This window comes from Sinocyclocheilus rhinocerous, unplaced genomic scaffold (assembly GCF_001515625.1).
Source record: "Sinocyclocheilus rhinocerous isolate Xijiao unplaced genomic scaffold, SAMN03320098_v1.1 scaffold942, whole genome shotgun sequence".
In the NCBI taxonomy this organism is placed as follows: domain Eukaryota; kingdom Metazoa; phylum Chordata; class Actinopteri; order Cypriniformes; family Cyprinidae; genus Sinocyclocheilus; species Sinocyclocheilus rhinocerous.
In genome coordinates this window covers 2,824,995-2,845,139 of record NW_015627890.1, presented here as the reverse complement: position 1 = coordinate 2,845,139, position 20,145 = coordinate 2,824,995, and the positions used below count along the sequence as shown (strand labels likewise).

General features: G+C 35.6%; 1 protein-coding gene and 1 pseudogene across 2 annotated transcripts in view; both read left to right on the top strand.

Annotated features, from left to right (window-relative positions):
- Window positions 1-4,876: 4,876 nt before the first annotated feature.
- Window positions 4,877-10,463, top strand: LOC107735548 (MOB kinase activator 2-like; annotated as a pseudogene).
- Window positions 10,464-11,121: 658 nt separating this feature from the next.
- The window catches only part of LOC107735533 (ADM2-like), an 11,758-nt gene continuing 2,734 nt past the window's right edge, over window positions 11,122-20,145 (top strand). The window contains exons 1-2 of one of the 2 annotated variants that reach the window (XM_016547189.1): window positions 11,122-11,277; window positions 15,659-15,811. In XM_016547189.1, the coding sequence (XP_016402675.1) occupies window positions 15,741-15,811 (71 nt within the window). In that variant the 5' untranslated portion in view covers window positions 11,122-11,277; window positions 15,659-15,740. Of the gene's footprint in view, window positions 11,278-15,658; window positions 15,812-17,257; window positions 17,423-20,145 lie in introns of those variants that run through there. The other variant, XR_001639439.1, reaches the window with a different exon arrangement.

Here is a 20,145-nt window from a genome sequence, read left to right as displayed (position 1 = left end):
TCCCCAGATTTGAAAAAAAAAAAAAAAAAAAAAATCAGAATTGTGAGATAAAATGTTAAAATAAAAGTTGCAAGATATAAACTCAGAATTGTAAGATTTTAAAAAATGACAAGTTTATAATTGCGGAATGTAAATTTGCAGTTCTGAGGAAAAAAAGTCAGAATTGTGTGAAAACAATTACCTTAATTTCTTTTTATTCTATGGCTGAAACAAGCTTCCATATAAAAGTATGGAAGCCCGTTTCCGCCACTGAATAAAAAATAAGAGGTAATTGCGACTTATCTCACAATTCTGACTTTTTTTCTCAGAATTGTGCGATATAAACTCACAATTGCGAGTTAAAGGAATTGTGAGATAAAAAGTCGCAATTACCTTTTATTTTTTATTCAGAGGCGGAAACGGGCTTCCATATAAAAGGGATAGCTCAACCAGAAGTAAAAATGTACTCACTCACTGTCTTGTTGTTCCAAACATGAATGACTTTCTTTTGAAGAACACAAAAGAAGATATTTCAAATAATGTTCGTGCATGGTAATTTTATACTGTCAAGTTCCAAAAAGAACCATAAAATTAGTCATTATGACTAAAAGTGGACAAATATTGTGGAACAATTTGTGAACGATTTCCCTCCATCATAGCTTAAAAATCTAATTTGCATTTATTCAGACTTGCTCCATCCCGATTGGTCAAAACACTAGAAACAATGACATAATTTGCTTAAAACCTGATGTGTTTCGGTATGTTCCTCACACACTGTATGAAATCTAGCGCGTACGTCGTATGTCTTCTTTTATGTTCCACGAATGAAAAAGTCTTACAAGATTTGAACGACACGATGAGGGTGAGTGAATGAATGAACAGTGACTATTCCTTTGTGTAACATGTTTGTGTAAGGCCGTTTGACTTTTGGTTTGATTATTGTGTATGTGGTTGGTATCAGAACGAACTCAGGTGAATGTTATGTATCAGATCGAGTCCGTGGGCAAAATAATCGAGGGCGCGTGTGCCTTGAAATATTAGTGTGTGTGCACACATATCTTTAATAACATCTTCCTATATCACTGTCACGTCTTAGTAATAATTGTAGATGTGTATTCTTTACAATATGTACACTTAATATTTTATTTTTTATGACTAATTACTAGCGAAACACTAGAAAGCTGCAGTGTGCATTTCAATTTAGAGAGATGGCAATAATAGTATGAATAATTTCTTTGGTTTGTTTTCTTTTTTAAGTAATGTAGCTTTGACACACAGGCACACAAACTGTTTGTGAGAGCGAGTGTGTGAATGTTGAAGAAGCTCTGTGTGTTTTCAGTTTGTTTTTGCACTTTTAAAAACTTGATTTTGATACCAAATGCAATGTTAGTGGCGGTACGAAGACGATAACGAAGCCCTCGGGTCTGTGTGCATTTGTGTTTACAAGCCGTTTGTTGTGTAGTTAAAATTGCAGATGTTTGCATGTGCAAGTGTGTTTGTGTTATAAGAGCGAGACCCGAGAGAAATGTCGACCGATCGGTACTCTGTGCTTGAATGTTATTCATATTTTAAGTTTATTTTCTTATTACGATTTTATTTTTTTGCCAAATATTTTCTTTAATATTCCGTCTTTCTCCCGTTATGGATAACCGGGTTCTATTCTCTCCTCAAGACTGAATTCTTTCTCATTTCTCATCGTTACTTCATTCATTTTTGTGGTTAAATTGAATTCAGCACTGAATTCAGGTGTGAAATAGCAGTGAGACCTTTTATTTCTTATAAAGAAAGACACAAATCCTCCTTTATCTCGTCTTCCGCGTAGACTTCCACTCTTTATTAACCACTTTTTCTGAGTCTCATCCTGTCCAAACATTTGTGATTTGTTTATGCATTTGCAGGACATGAACGTGAGGGGAATTTAATTTAGTGATGTTAGAATTATGCCAATATAATACCACAGTTGGTCATTCTAATTGACACATTCTTTTTCATATCCTCTTCTTCCTCCACACCACCATAAAAAATTGATAGCTGAATAAATATTTACATTTACAGGTAAATAAATAAACAGATGCATCAGAACCTGCAGTGTGAAATCCATGTTTATGTTGTTATTTTCTTTTCAGCTCTTGTATGTGTTCATGTACCCAAAAACACAAACGCATACTGTACATTATGAACTGGTACAATATTTTGTGGTATGTCCTGCCTTGAGCATCTGCCCATGGTGTGAAACTGGAACACTGGTCTGTTGTTATGTAGTCAAATGCCTTTTTAATGTAAACTGATGCTGGTAGTTTCTTTTCTTTCAACTGTTTTTTTTTTTGTATATATATATATATATATAATGCGATACTGTACTACATATCATCTGTTGTCAGAGTTAGGCTTTAAAATCAGATATCAAACAAATAAATATTTAAAATGGGTTTGTGTGTCAAATGCCAAAACACCTTTTTTTTTTCTTCCAAATTAATAAACTAAACCTATGTACATGCATAATGTTTAACAACGATGAAAGTTAAAACATTTTTTTACAGTCTTTTACCGTTAAATTCACAGTCATTTTTTACAGTGATTGGCAATGTATATTTCATCTAGCTAGAAAGCACTTTCCACAAATGGGGATTGCAGATGATGAATGCAGTTTACATTAAGCGATGAAAATTAAACCGTTTTTTTAAGTGTCGAAATTACGATGATAGTAATTGGGTAAACAAAGGTAAGGTAACACAAAAAGGTCACTTTAGATTACATTAGTTACTGCATTAACAATGAGCAATCCATTTGTTACAGTGCTCATTAACATTTGTTAATGGTCATTAACTGTTCCTTGTTAGGTAATGTTAACTCACTTCCAATAAATAATGTTAGCAGGTACAACTTGATTTTAATAATGTGTTACTAAATGTTGAACTTAACATTAACTAAGATTAATAAATGCTTTAGAAGTATTTTTCATTGTTCATGTTAACTAATATTTCACTTTATTACCTTAAATTATATATGTCTGCGTTATGTCTGTACTGTCACACTTGGCAATAAACCTCTTTCTGATTCTGAACTAATGCAGTTAATGGGGGAAAATGAATATAAAGTTTATAAACATGCCAAAAATAAAACTTTATGTGCTTTACATGTGTTCAAATAGTAAAACGTTCACAATGTCAATATACTTTGGCAAATCAAGGCATAAAGTTTATTATACATATTTCATACACATTGATCATTCAAAGTGTTTTACATAAGACAGAAAAATAAAAGCCAAAACTTAAAAAAATAATTTACGAATAAGGAATAAATCAAATGTTTAAAAATACATTTTATATAAACGTGATCTCAATCATTATAAAACCTTATATTCATGACAAAGTTACATTGAAGTGTTAAAGTAGGTCCACTTTTTCATTGCAAAACAATAACATCTGAATATTAGCCTGTAAATGTGTGCGTCATTTCTGAACGTTAAGCAATTCAGTGCCTGATTAATTTAATGCAAAATTAATATTCTGAAAATTATCACATTTGAAAATGTAGTTGGTTTTACGTTGGTAACACTGTATAATATGGTCTCAATTGTTAAAGGGATAGTTCACCCAAAAATTCTGTCATTAATAACTCACTCGCCCTCATGTCATTCCAAACACATAAGACCTTCCCTCATCTTCAGAACACAAATTAAGATATTTTTGATGAAATCCGAGAGTTTTATGATCCTCCATAGACAGCAAGGGAACTGCCACGTTTAAGGCCCAGAAAGGTAGTAAAGACATCATTAAAATAGTCCATGTGACAGTAGTTCAACCTTAATTTTATGAAGCTACAAGAATACTTTGTGTGCAAAGAAACCAAAAATAATGACTTTATTCAAAGATTTCTTAAGTGTTGCGTTCACGACAGTACCACGACGCATGCGTGTGCATACTTCTGCTTGTAAATGTAACACCCGTTTGCACCAATAAGAATCCACATACATGTTGCAATTGAATACAAAGACTCAAATAAATGAAAATCAAATGAAAACATTATTTTCACCCAAAAGAAAACACTTCACTTTCTTTTATGAATTTAAAGAAAAAAATTGTAATAAAATGAAATAAATCACTGTTATGTATTGTGTGTTTTGTTTATTAATTAATTTCCAACTCTTTCTGTGTGACTTAATCACCTGTGCTACATAAACAAGGCTCAGCACATGCGTGTCCTACATCAGCAGCATCACACGCATGCGTCGTGGTACTCTCTTGAATGGTGGCGGAGACTGACCGGAAGAGAAGAAATTTTTGAATAAAGTCATTATTTGTGTTTTCTTTGCGCACAATAATTATTCTTGTAGCTTCATAAAATTAAGGTTGAACCACTGATGTCACATGGACTATTTTAACGATGTCTTTACTACCTTTCTGGGCCTTGAATGTGGCAGTTCCCTTGCTGTCTATGGAGGGTCAGAGAGGTCTCGGATTTCATCAAAAATATCTTAATTTGTGTTCTGAAGATAAACGAAGGTCTAACACATTTGAAACGACATGAGGGTGATTAATTAATGACAGAATTTTCATTTTTGGGTGAACTATCCCTTTAATGTATTAGCTAACATGAACTAACAACAGACAATATCTTTTTTACAGCATTTTAAGTTCATGGTTCATAGTGGATTAACGAACATAAATACAACTTTTGATTTAAAAAAAAAAAAACATGAGCAAGTAAATGTTGAAATGATCCAATATTAATAAATGCTTTACAAGTATTGTTTATTGTTTGTTCATGTTAACTCATTTTAATTAAATGAGAATGTATTATAAAGTGTTACTTTAATATCTAATGCAATGAAATTCATGCATTTTAAAATGTATTTTAAAATGTCCAAATACAAGTTTGGGTTTACCATACCTGATGTTTTGCCTTATGTCATCATGAACATGAAACCAAAGGAATGAAAGAAACCTTCATCGAAAATTCCATGACTGCACTGAAAGTGAAAGTTCCCCTGGAGGCACAAGAGGGCGGTGCCTCAGGTGAGAGGAGGAGGGGCAGCTTAGGAAAGGGGTGTGGCTTGTACTGTGTGTGTAAGAGAGTAAATATTTTTCACTACTGGTGGAACCTGTCCGTCTACTTCACCAGAGACACACGGAGACTCAGCCTGAAGTGCAGGACGCACAAAGAACAGCGGAGAGAACAAACACACATTTACCAGAAAGAATGCTGGACGGAGCGACAGTCTGGACATAGACCACCGGATTGGACATCATGTAGATGAAGACAACACGCATTGTGTTTGTGTTTGTTTACTTGACAGGTGCATCAGTGAGTTTGAATGAGACGTGTGTGTTTCTGAGGACCTTTAATGGGTAGAAGCATCCTGGATATGGGGGGATGTCAGAGTTACAGCAGCTCTGATGAAGAGGATGTCAGAGCTCTGAAGGCAAACTACACTAATGTCAGCCTGTTCAAATTGTGAGTATATACTTCACCCACACACACTAGATAGGCAGTAAAATAAGGAATGCACACATCACACAAATGTCTGCTGAAGAGATAAGCGCCAGCATATCTTCAGAGAGAGAGAATGTGTGTGAGCATATCAGTAGTTTCAGTTGTGCATCGTGTTGGAAAAAGACTCAAAGTCAAAGGAAACTTCCACAAGTCCATGTGTGTTTGTGTGTGAAAACATGGACCCTCTGCACAAGGGTTTATGGGTAAACACACCTGGCTGCCACGGTGTGTATTTACATACTGCACACCTGTGCATAAGTGCAACCGGTCATTTTGGTGAAAAAATGCATTGCTTGATTAGAAAATGTTGTCTAAAATTCTGTCTAAAACCAACACTTTATCCTTCACATAAGCATTAAACACATGAAATGTTTAAATGAAGCCATTTAAACAAGTACCGTGGTACAGTAGTGGAAATACTGATATAGGCATGTACTATTTTCATATGCAATAGTACAGTTACATGGTACCCCGAGGTACTTGCATACCATGATATTACCACAATACATGCACAAAAACAGGGTACATACATTACCAATACCATTGTACTTGTAGGTACTTTTGTAGGGCAGTCACTTCAAAATTAGAAATACATGGTTCTTATATTTGTTAATATTTTAAACTACTGTATCTAACGTGACCTTTAATAGAATCTCATTTTAGAAACTCATGCACACTTTTCACCTAAACTAAAATGAACAGAAAACTTGCGTATTATTTATGACTACAGCCATAATATGTACATTAACAAATTGGAAAACAGGAAGCAAAAGTTCAGCAAGTCTATAATTAAATAATGTAACTGATAAATAATTAAAAAATAATAATTCAACTGATAAAATAGGAAAATATAAAATATGGAAGCCAGTATCAAGTAAATATGGTTATTCGAGTCACTTTGATGTACAAGAGTTTACTGAAAAAAAAAAATTTATTTATATTTATATATATACAGTGGGTACTATATATATATATATATAGTTCTTTCTACCTCTCTATATCTCTCTAGTTGTAACACTGCAAATCGACCACACTTATTTTGTGCAATGCTTTGACTAAAAAGTACATGTGATGTTTCTTTAAAATAAATATCACTTGGTTTGATAGTTTGTATCTAACGCAGTAACATTTATACACTGCATAAGAGTGGAATAAGTATCCAAATGCTTCTTGGGCGACCATATGGAAGATATTCCACCTCACAGCCTGTGTTTTAATCAGTCAGGACAAGGCCACCGTCTCGAACCTCCCACCACACACAAACACACAATATCAGTTATTTCAAGGCTGAATTTAGAGGTCTGTTTTCTCTGTGTTCACACACTCAGTGTGCTCCGTCAGGCCAGCGTCTGTGTGGTTTTTCTCATTTGCATGAATGAAAATTATTAGCGCTGTCTACAGTAGAAAGCAGCACTCTTTCCAGTGAGAATGTGCTGATTGCTCACTAATGCTGTCGGAAAACATGAACAGGTGAAAACAAGCCCTTTCAGTACATACAGTAATCGACCAGCCCCGTGTGCACACATGACAACTAAACTACATCCCTGTGTGTCCTTGTGTAACGTCACTCTCTGTGTATTCACAAACGGTTTGCTATTTGCGCACCAGCTTAACTATTTAAACACAAATTAACTAGCAGACATGCTCACTGCAAAATAATTTCACATCACAAAATCAGCCATTTATAAATCAGCACTTTTCAAATGAGATTCCTTTTCTGCATTTCTCCTCTTCTCTAGCTTGCTTCCTAATCTAGTTGTCAAATAAACCTGGCATTGTATATTACAAATATTGTTTGCTCCTTAACAAATTGCTTTTGTTCCTCTTTTGTAAGTCGCTTTGGATAAAAGCATCTACTAAATGTTTAAAATGACTCCGTTAGACCCTCCATTCCTGGTCATACCGTGCACAATTCATTAGTGAATTTTATATATATAAAAAAAAGAGCTTTTATCAAAATGTAATACATTGCTCAGCTGTGAATTCTCATCGAATGTTCTGTTGACAGAAAGAATAACAGTCTACATTTAGTCCCGTCTGCTGAGGTCAAACCTTACCTGACAGATCACTTCCTGTCCAGACGCATCACTGATCTCGACCTTCTGACCCTCTCTGCCCTGCCACACGGCCTCGACCAGCAGGAGTGGATAGCAACAAACAGTGAGTATTCAAAATCACAAAGAAAGTATAAAAAATGAATGCCAGAAAAAAATACATTTTTTATAAATACTTTTTTTTTTTTTTTTAAATAAACACTACTAACCCCAACCCCAAATCCTACCACTACAGTTTTTTTTACAACTGTATTCAAATTAATTAAAACTGATATTTTGGAAAAAAGTGTTTAGTGTTTACATATATAGTGTAAATTCAATACACACACTAGTCATAGAGCACATAATGCCATTTACAGTTAAACACCCAGTGATTAAATAATGATGACACACTCAATTCAGGGCGGAAACAATACACTAGAGACATGTCAAATATTTCTTAACATATGTATCATGTTCAGTAACGTGTGTTGTGCTTGGCTCACATATCTATACATTTGAATAAAGGCTGGTCTGTAGCATAACTTATTCTGACCTGAGATCACCCACTTAGAATAAAAAATAAATAAAAACAATACAAAAAAAAAAAAATTAGTATGTACAAATAAAAATCACAGCAATTTTTGTTTGAACTACGCATCAGATAGTTTGGCAGTAGTCTGTGGGTTTGTTAGGCTCTGTGTGTGTAATGTGTGTTAACTCATCTTACCATCTCTTCCAGCTGTGTCGTTTTTCCAGCACACTACCCTCTTCTTCAGCGCTCTGTCTGATTGTTGCTCAATTACAACGTGTCCGGCAGCCAAAAGCTCAGGAAACCTGTGAGCAGAACAAACACATTTCATTACAGCTACTTAAGAGACTAACTTAATTCACAGCCTGAATAAAGGCATAAAATGAGGCGTATGTACGCCTTACAAAATATTGCCAAAGTAACAGTTTATTATATTATTATATATTTTTATATTCAATTAAAGTGGAGGAAATTTGCAGTACTGTTGTGGTTGTTATCACTGGTTTATTTTGCATGCAGATATCACCCAATGAAATTATTTACAAAAGAATCCTAAACAATCATTTCATAAAAAGTAGCTTTGTTGTCACAAACAACAGCAGAGACTGCAAAAACACCAGGGACTGTATAATTGATTCATGCTGAAGCACTATTACAGAGCATTATAATAATTCTACATGTGAATCACATACAGTCAATTCATTATATACTACTGTAAAAATCTAAAATATTTTATAGTTCATGGTTACAATTGAATTTTTTTTGTAAGGGATACTAATGAATTGTTTGCTTGTGTTCAGTTTGTATGAATGGACAGACGATCAGGGGAAGAAACTGAAGTGTTCAGCTCCGATCTACATCGACTACGCCTTGTCCTACATCCAGGAGATACTCTCAGATGAGCGTGTGTTTCCTACCAAGGTTTGAATAAAGGCTGGTCTGTAGCATAACTTATTCTGACCTGAGATCACCCACTTAGAATAAAAAATAAATAAAAACAATACAAAAAAAAAAAAATTAGTATGTACAAATAAAAATCACAGCAATTTTTGTTTGAACTACGCATCAGATAGTTTGGCAGTAGTCTGTGGGTTTGTTAGGCTCTGTGTGTGTAATGTGTGTTAACTCATCTTACCATCTCTTCCAGCTGTGTCGTTTTTCCAGCACACTACCCTCTTCTTCAGCGCTCTGTCTGATTGTTGCTCAATTACAACGTGTCCGGCAGCCAAAAGCTCAGGAAACCTGTGAGCAGAACAAACACATTTCATTACAGCTACTTAAGAGACTAACTTAATTCACAGCCTGAATAAAGGCATAAAATGAGGCGTATGTACGCCTTACAAAATATTGCCAAAGTAACAGTTTATTATAGTTAACAAGACAATATCACAACAGTTTTACAGTGGTAGCTCTGTAGTCACTATGGTATTTTGATGGAAGCTACACTGTAAAACCAAGACAGGATTTAACAAACTACAATAAGAAAATGGACAGACGATCAGGGGAAGAAACTGAAGTGTTCAGCTCCGATCTACATCGACTACGCCTTGTCCTACATCCAGGAGATACTCTCAGATGAGCGTGTGTTTCCTACCAAGGCCGGTATGAAGTTCTCACCATCAGAATTTGCCATAGCTTTAGTCTAGTGAGCTGAAAATGATCTGAACTCACAGAAGTGACTGTATATGTGTGTGTTTTAGGGTCATCGTTCCCTTCTGGATTCATATTCCTGATTCAGAAGATCTTTGTGATGCTCTTCCGTACGTTGGCTCACCTGTTCAGCGTTCACTACCAGGACGCCATCGCTGTGGAGATACACCCGCAGCTCAACACGCTCTTCACGCACTTCATCACCTTCAGCCACACATTCAGACTGCTGGAGCCCTCAGAGACGGCGCCGATCGACGAGCTCATCGCAGTACTCACATGCTGACACACAAACTCAAGGAATATACACACGAGGTCTTCACAAAAGGGCACAGCATGAGCCTGTGAATCATAAAATTCACAAATGGAACACTCTATAGCTTTGGCACCTAATCGGACATGTGCAAGTGAAGACCACAAGACTGTAAGTCCACATGTCCACATCAAGTACACTATATAGGACAGTTCCTTTTTTGATGTTACATAAAGAATCCCTTTGATGTTTTGACCCAGTAGAACTAGAATGTGTCAATCAACTTCAGACTGAGCTCTGATTGGACAGCGCAGCTGCTGGCCCCACCTATAAGTGGTTTTTCAGTGCCAACTGTGAATGTGGGTAATTTGCTTTCGGCCAGTGATCACACAGCCTTTTAGCGGGATGCAATTCTTAGGAATCTGGGAGCACCGGGAGCTTTCAACAGTACTTTGCAAATGAAGGCCAAATTATTCCCTCTTTGTGTGGTTGTCTGCCACAATCAATGAAAAAAACAATGTTTGAGGAGAAAACGATTTTGCAAAAAGATAAACTGTCATTTAAAAGTTTAAGCTCACTTTTTTTAAGTAGAAATAACTACTTCTATTCATCAAGGATGCATTAAATTGATCAAAAGTGAGTCAGTGACAGTAAATACATTTGTTACAAATAAATGTATAATGTTACAAAATATTTCTGTTTTAAATAAATTCTGTACCTTTTCTATCTATCAAAGGATCCTGGGAAAAAACAATGTATCAGTTTCCACAAACATTAAGCAGCACAACCGTTTTAAACATTGATAATGACTGGCTGCTGAAATATCACAGGAATAAATGACATTTTAAAATATATTAAAACAGAAAACATATATATTAAATTGTAATAATATTTCAAAATATTACTGTTTTCATTTAGTTTTGATCAAATAAATGCAGCTTTGGTGGGCACAAGAGACTTCTTTCATAAACATTAGAAATCTTACCGACACTACATCATGTCCTAATCAGATGCGACGCGATAATACGACAAAATAAATGACTTTTCCGCGTTTTTATCCAAACCACAAACCAGTCGCGACTGTGACAAATATAAGTGTATCGGTCACGTGACTCCTATTTCTATAGCTCCGCCCACTCTTAAATTTCATTGGTCTGAAATCCCGCTTCGCACACCTGAATTTAAATCAAAATTGCGCTCCTGATTGGCTGCGCAGCATCTTCGATTCCAGAATGAGAGATGAAGTCGCTATAAACGCATCCCGTCGTGTCTTTTTAGGACGTGCTGTGAGAAAGGAGAATTAAAAAGCCTGTGCTACTGCGGACAACATTACTGAGGTACTTTATCATGGCAAATAGTTCTGAAGCATTCACAAACGTAATTTCACGCAAATAATTTTTCTGACTTGAACATAATTAGCCTACTACGATTAGCCTAATTCACAAAAAACACCTAGAATGATACTGTGATAGAATAATATTTAGCCATAATATACTGCTGATGGTCTTATATTGGTTTAGTGCTGGTTCGTGTGCCTGTGTGTTGAAAGAGAGAGGAATATGAGGATAAAGAGAGAGATCAGATGTTTCTCCTCAATCCTGAGCATTCATAAATGAACAGCCCTGAGGATATTAGAAATATACACATGAATACACACCGCGGAGAGCTGGTCTGACTGGTTCCCAAGAGGAATTAGATCCGTTTATACACACTCTTACACACATTGTCATGCATCAGTGCATTTATTACTTTGTCTTTTTATCCTGCGCAAAGTATTTTAGTAAGAATTATTTTTTTTACTCCCATCCTATTTTTGGGATGACAGACTGTTACATTTCTCAAACACACAAGATAGTGTATTAGTGTACTATTATACATTGTATACATAGTATATACTGTATACTGCTTTAAAAATTAATATGTCATTATAATGTATAGTGCTTTTTTTTTCCTTCAATTGTATGTCACTTCCCAGATAGCACACGTACATCGGCAAGATGTCTGTTAAAGATCGCTTCATCTGGAAAGCATCTGCTGTGTACAAACATCTGATAGACGTCTTTCAATTGTCAGTTTTACATACATTCTAAATCATAAACATCTTGAAGACATCTTATAAACGTCTATTTGACATCTGATAGGAAATGTCCTATAGACGTATTGCAGATGAGCAAACACTCTAAAAAAAAATGTCTTGCAGACGTCAAATAGACGCCTCCGTGATGTATTTGTGCTAGGGTTAGTAGCATATGCAAAATGTTTCAAACTGGAGCATGCTAGACTCTTGTCACATGACCTAACCACATTACTTGTTTTTAATTCCAGTGAGTGAATAATTAATGAATCTCTGTTATTTGCATTTTCAGTCCATGTTTGTGTACAAATTGGTTCAATTTTAGAAGTTCAGTCAAATGAGTCTGAACAAGTGAAGCACATTACATTGTGGGATACAGCCCAGAGAAGTGTGCTCTGCTGTATGCTGCACATTTAGAGAATAGTAGAATATCATCCATTCATGCATAGAGAAAATTCACAATGTTATACATAGTATACTATATGCTACAAAAGCAGTATACTAGTATTTCAAACACTCCTGGAACATGCTGTACTTTTCACAGGTTTGGTTTGATATAGCATACTACTCTTACTAAATAGTATGATAGTACGCAATTCCAAATTCAGCCTATGTGTCAAAGCACTGAGGGAACATAACTGTGTTGCTCCAGCAGGGGGAAGCAAAGGGAAAATGTCATTAAAAAAAACTTTCACCATCCACCACATGAGCACCAACACACTCCTAGTGCCCTAAAATCTGAGAGTTATGGAGATTTAAAACACATTTGCACACATATTTAATCAAAGGACTCGACTCCAACGGGCTGTTAGCACTACATTGTGAAACCTTGTGAAGTAGTGTTTGGGTAAGAAGTTGAAATAAAGACCTTGACCATTGAAACATCTCATAAGTGCACAGATTGGTTGATTCATCTTTCAGGGCACCTGCTGATGGGCTGAGATTGGAGGAGTGTACGGGGTGAGAGGGAGGGTAGTACAGAAAAGTACAGTAGCGGTGCTCAATAGACTGTTGTGTCTTATTCCAGCAATGCTGTCATTTCAGCCTCTCAGTGTGTCTGAAAAAGAGCTTTTGATAGCAAACAGAGAGAGTCTATATTGTGTTCAGGTTTAAAATTATGTTGGATCAGAGGTAATTTTCACAAACAGGGAACAAAATAGGGCCCTAAATCTCTTATAAATGGTAATCTACTTCAGGAAGGCAAATTAAATATTGTTTGAGTATGCAGTGTTTGCAACCTGTAACCAAAATAAAGGACTGTCTAAATACATTTTAAAACCGTGTGATTTTATTTTCTAACAATAACCATATATAAAAAATTATATGCACAAATGATAAATTCAGTTTAAATTGGAATAAATAAGTATAGCTAGTTTGGAAGCAAATGCTAGTTTGTTATTATTGATAAACTTCTGTTTTCTGAAAAAAAAAAAAAGTTTTGTTAACTTTGGTAACAGGGTTGAATGGTTGAGCTTGATGAATGCAGTCAGTCAACAATGCAATAGTCGTAAAATAAATAAAATAATCTGAAAATTCTGAAAATGGATGGAGATTTGCTTTTTTATTATTGCACACAATGCAGTAGAAATTATTCAAATTGATGTAAATTCTTGTAAAATTCATGGGTGTCACAATTTTTATTCTAGACATTAATATAACATATCAAATAGTGTTTTAAAATAGATAAGATTTGTGCATCTGATTTAGACAGATTTTAAAAGGATTATAATACTTTGCTGAGTTTCGTATTATAATAATGTATAATAAGTGAAGAGAGACACTTGGACAGACACACAAATATACACTTACACACAAGCAGGCAGCTCTGTCTGAGAGAACTGAGGCATGAATGCAAGCGTATCCTGTTGCTGTCTGACCCATGACGCAATACACACAAACACAGTGTTTTAAAATAGATAAGATTTGTGCATCTGATTTAGACAGATTTTAAAAGGATTATAATACTTTGCTGAGTTTCGTATTATAATAATGTATAATAAGTGAAGAGAGACACTTGGACAGACACACAAATATACACTTACACACAAGCAGGCAGCTCTGTCTGAGAGAACTGAGGCATGAATGCAAGCGTATCCTGTTGCTGTCTGACCCATGACGCAATACACGCAATACACACAAACACACACACACACACACGCACACACAGCTCAGGAGGTGTTTGCAGAAACCGATCCATTTCAAGGGCTAATGCACTGCTAATTATTTATATTGCATGAAAACGAGAGAGTTACATATCTGTTTGTCCTGAAAATTATTAACAATCACAAGTCACAAACTAACATGCTAATACACAACAATATTCCAATATCTGGACATTTTTGCTAAATAACTGCTGCTTTGATCCATAGAAGAAAAATCTATGGTTTTGAACTAATAGGAGGCTCAGAACATTTTCACAAAATGCATCTATTTAGTAAATTAAACTTGTAAAATAACGTTTTCCAAATAACGAGACACCCAAGTTTATGACATAATTTATGAGACCGAGATACAATAAACATCCTAAGCTTTTAAACATAAAGACAATCAGAAGCCTCTGAACACACTGACATAAAAAAAACTTGACCTTTATGCTGCTAAGCTATAAAAACACAATCATGCAAAACGACAATCGAAAACACTCGTTTAATGCTGTTATACAGTTTAGACAATCACATTGCTTCAAAAATCACACTGAGGTCAAAGTCTAACGGACCTCTAAAATTACCTTAAACAAGATTCACAACAGAGACACCAAAACACACAAGCATCAGTGCCTGACTCTCATTAACATTAACTCAACTGTTGTTAATCCTCTTTAAAAGGGCACAGGACACAGAGAGCTCTATAAAACTAAACACACTCTTCTGTTATTGTCTCTGACCTTTAAATTAAGCCACCATGTCACACCTGACAGAACAATTATATTTTTATATCATGACACATAGCTACTTAAAAGGCTTGGCATCAGCTGAACACTTGAAACAATATTTCCCTCAAGAACCAGCGTTCCTAGGAGTCTCATGTTCACTTGAATAAAGAGCCGCACGAATGAATAAATAAATAAATATTGTATTTTGTGCATAAAACACATTACATATCAAATAATTTTTAAAAAATTTTTCATATTGACCACAACATTCTATCTATCCATCCATCTATCTATCTAGCTATTGAATACATTTTATTCATATTCTACCACATTATAGATAGATGTATTTTTAGTTAATCAAGTGCCTGTGGAGTCTCAGAAGTATTAACAGAAATCCACATTGGGATATGAAATAATTAGTTGCTGTAAGGAAGATACTGATTCATAATAACTGTACCAAGCCTGAAGTGCCAGTTATCCCGTGTCTCCTCCCTCTCAGTATTTAAGCATCTGCTCCATCCACGAGAGCCTGAAGTTTTCTGAGTCAGTACTGAGAGTTTCTCCAGCCAAATCAATCAAAGTCCTTTAAATCCCGCGATTTCAACAGTCTTACACACGTGTGATAACATGAAATGAGCGGGACACGTCGGTATCCTCTCCATATCAGTGTGTCTTTTAAAGTAAGGGGTGAATAAGTTTCTGCTCTCTTTAAAAGTAGCTTTTCGTTGTAACTTTACGAACTTCCTCTTGTTTCCTCTTCTCTCCTCCGCAGCTGCACGTGCATGTCTACCTGAGCTGAGGAACGTCATCTCAACCTCTTTCACTGGGACTGTAGAGGAGAACAGACTGCTGTCATGAAATCTCTGCAGCTCGTGTGTGTGTTTCTTCTGCCTCTGCAAACACTCGCGCTGCCGCTGCGCAACAGGTGAGAGACGCGCGGGACACCGGCGCCGCCCGGTCACATCAGCTATCATGACCGTATGGATGCTATATATATATATATATATATATTATACAAACACTATGAACGATATTCTCAGTATCACTAAGGTTTGGAAATGTTTATGTAGAGCTCGTGCGCGTTATTCATATGCAAATAAATCTAGTAACAAAATATCTTAAATTGTTAACATTAGTCGATGCATTACCTAAAATGAACTTACCATGAGCAATATATTTACATAATTTATTAATCTTTGTTAATGTTAGTTAAGAAACTACAATTGTTCATGATAGTCCATAGTGCATTAACTAATTTAACAGATCCAGCTTTTACTAATGCATTTTTTAAATCTAATTTTGAAATTGACATTTAGGATTAATAAATGTTGTAGACATATGGTTCATTGTTAGTTCAATTCAAGTTTATTTGTATAGCGCTTTTCACGATACAAATCGTTGCAAAGCAACTTAAACAGCAAATTAAGTTTCTACAATATTTAGTGGTAGCTTATCAGTGGTGACTGTCAGTTAATGTACATATGGCAGAAATGTACGGAAAAATCAATTAAAGACGTAATCAAACAGACGATGAACACTATTAACAGCAATTATTATATGATGCAATCAAACTTATAGCAAAATGTGGTAGTTCTGTATGTTGTTTCAGGGTTGGCAGGTTAACTAATGAAAACAAATGAAGCCTTACTGTAAAGTGTGTTACCATTACTCTTATATAAACAGATGCAATGCAGACCAGACATTACATTACTAAGCTAAAGTTTAAGTATGTATGTTCATGGCAAGCCATTTTAACATTCATCATCTGTTGTTAGTATCGATCATATTTGTTAGCAATACTTATTTTAAATAGCTTCAAAGTAATAGTAATGACTTTTAAGTTTTTGTCAATTTCAACTATTCAATAGTTTTGTTTTGTTTTAAATAGCAATTGTAACTATAATATGCAGTGTTACTAGGTAGCATGAACTGAGGTAAATTGGGACACTTGTTTCTAATGAGATGACTGGTAAAATTGCCCAATTATCCTGAATTAACCCTACAAATTGTGACAAATACTATTTTCTCATAAATAAATATCAGTAAAACTATTGATATAGTAACTAGTTGCAAAGGAAGGTAAACAATAGTATGTAAAGAATAAGTGAACAATTGAATACTAGTGTATTCAATTGGAATACGTATTAGTATCCAAAGAATGGGTAGTAGTGAAACTGATACTAGACACTATTGGTTTATTTTACTAGTATAATTGAGGATAAATAATGCTATTAAATACAAATACATAAAGGTAGTTTTACAGAATATATGTTAAAATGGCTTGCCACACAGGTGTGCGCGTGTGTGTGTGTGTGTGACCTGTAGTTCCATGAGATAGTATGTGTCACTTGACTGTCTGCATTTGGCACAGGGAGCGCAAGAGAGACGTGCCACCTGTAACGTAGTTTCTCGGATTTCCCCTTCGTAACCTGTCGTAAGTCATGATATGGATCAGGCTATTTCGAACTCTGACTTGCAGGATGCAACATGGAATCATGCCTTCACCACAACCCACATACCTCCAAAATTTTGGATTAAACTGCATTCATTTTAAATTGCATTAAATATAAATTATTCAATTAAGTGGCATTCATTTTATACATCATTTTATTTACAAAATGCAGGTTTTAAACGGTAAAACAGTAGATATAATAATAGAAATGCTGCAAAATAAACAAGTATTTGGACACTGGCTATTGGTTTTTCGTTTGAGGAACTGACTTCATATATCCACTAAAGCACTACAGCTGTCACTTAAAAGTAGTTGCTAAAATGTTTAGATTCTGAAAAAGCACTACTATATTTGTTAACAGAGGTGTGACGTCATTTTATTGGTATCACTTAGTGTGTCAATACCTTCTGAGGGTCACTTCACCTGTTGGTTTGAGTCTTGTAATGATGCCGCTTCAGATTGAATGTCACCTCAGTGGCTCCCCCTCCTGGTGGGTTGAGACAGTTTCTTCCACTGAACAATGAGTCTAAGGCCTTCAAAAGTGAACAAAGCTTACAGGATAAATCTGAACACGCAGTGTGTGCCTAATGTGAGAAAAGGTCAAACAGACGGTGTGAGGTCACAAACAGCAAGTGATTTAGGACTTTAATGTTCAACTGGGAATTAAATCCTCTTTTGCGTACACACTCGTGCAAGGGCACAATGAATTTATGTAAGGTAGATTTAAGCAGCCCCCCCCAAATTAGCCCCTCCAGCACTGTTTTTAAAAATGTGCCTCTCAGTGAGTGGATTGCAACATCATTCTTAACAGTTTGTGACTAAGATGGATATTTGTGCATGCTAACATCTCTCTCTCAGGCCCCATGCAGGGCACTAATGTGGGAATGCTTCTCAACAGTCTCTCTCTCTCTCTCAACCTGAAACTTCCAGACTTCCTCATTCTAGTCTTCAGAATAAAACATCACAATACGTCTCCTCTTCTTAATCTACAATCCAAAAGACTCTTCACCCTGTATGCCGTCTTCCATATTCACAGACACTTGTGTGTGTGTGTGTGTGTGCGTGTAATCTAGCATCTGAGACTGAAGTGTATGAATGGAGCAGTGAAACAGTAGGACTTTATCTTGGGGCAGAGGCTTAGAAGGGCTTATGCTGGGACGGGGTGATTGAGTAACTGTACTTGGCTGCTGCTCTCCGGCCTGATTTCAATTCAGTATACAGTTATGATGCACAGGGGCTTTTCTTATCTAATCATACGTGCAACTGCAACAAAGGGTGTCAAACTAATTAAGATAAGAAGCCGGATTTCATCACGATAGTGTAAGTGAAACCAATTACAAAGTGCATGTAAAAGAAAGAAGTTGAAACACGATCAAAGGAAAGAGTTCACTGATAAAAGAACTCCTGAATTTGAATAAAATTTGAACTGTGCCATCAAAAAGGATGCTGAATTGGATTTTTTAAATTTAAATTTAAGAAAGTAGAATTGAAAAGAACTGAAATAAAAAAAAAAGTTAACATTTTTAACTAGAAAGAAAAGTTTGTCAATATAGACTTTGAATGCTGGCTTGACAAAGACTTGTTTGAAAGTTTAGAAAAAGAAGTCTTTAAGTTTGTGGGTTTATAGACGGAACAATGAACAGAATGATAGAATATCAAAACAATCAATAGAACAACAGACAGAACGACAGATCAGTAGATTGATATAGCATGCCAAAACGATTCAGACGGACAGATTAAAACAGTGTAAAAGCTTTTAATGGCGTAGGTGTGTTGTTCAGGAAAGGTTTGACAGCATTTAGGCTGATGGTGACCTTCACAAGAGGGAAAGCAGTGTGTGTTTTGTTGGTAAGCAGTGTGTGTAGCGCATGTTAAATGAGGAATGTGTTTTGGAAACTCCAATGATTCCAGGCTTGTTCAGTCTTTCCTGCTCTGGCCCACATTTAATGATATGAAGGAGCAAGTGGGAGTCCAGCACACACACACACACACACTCACTCAGACCTGTACTGACCCTGAGGCCCGGCGGTCCCACATCTCCGGTTCTGCTAACAGACTCACCACATAATGCCAGCTATTCAGCTGCTGCCTACAGTGCTGCTCGTGCAGCTGAAGTGAGTTTAAATCTGGCACGCAGTACATTTTCAACATCAATCACATTTCAGTAATGCATATTAAAACCCAAGTTTAGCTAGTTAGCATGTTCCTGGTAGTCCCTACTGGTAGATACTATAACTACACTATCTGGCACCTAAACACATTTCTTAGTATCAATGATAAAAAACAGTTGTGCTGCTTAATATTTTGCAACAGGTTTGCCATCACAGATGTCAAACCGAGTGCTAAACAAAGGTTTGCATGGGATTGACATTATAAACATTTAAATGCTCCTTATGCCTGGAAACCACTGATAGAGTCAAGTCACCAATATTTAGAAGATTTATTGCCAAGTATGTTTGCACATACAAGGAATTTGTTTTGGTGACAGAAGCTTCCAGTACACAGAGACAACAACAACACACAGATAATAAAAAATAAAGATATGTGAATAAAATACACACACACACACATATATAAACAAAAATAGACAAAAATTGTATGTACATATGTGCTATAGATAGAATAGAATAAGATATAGGGATAGACTAAAATGGGTGGTATCAAATAAATATAAGTGGTTTATAGCGCTTTATACAATACAGATTGTGTTCAAAGCAGCTTTACAGAGTCAAACAGGAAAATAGTTTGTCAATAATGCAAGAGGACAATAACAAACAGTCCATTTTTCAATTAAAGTCAGTTCATTG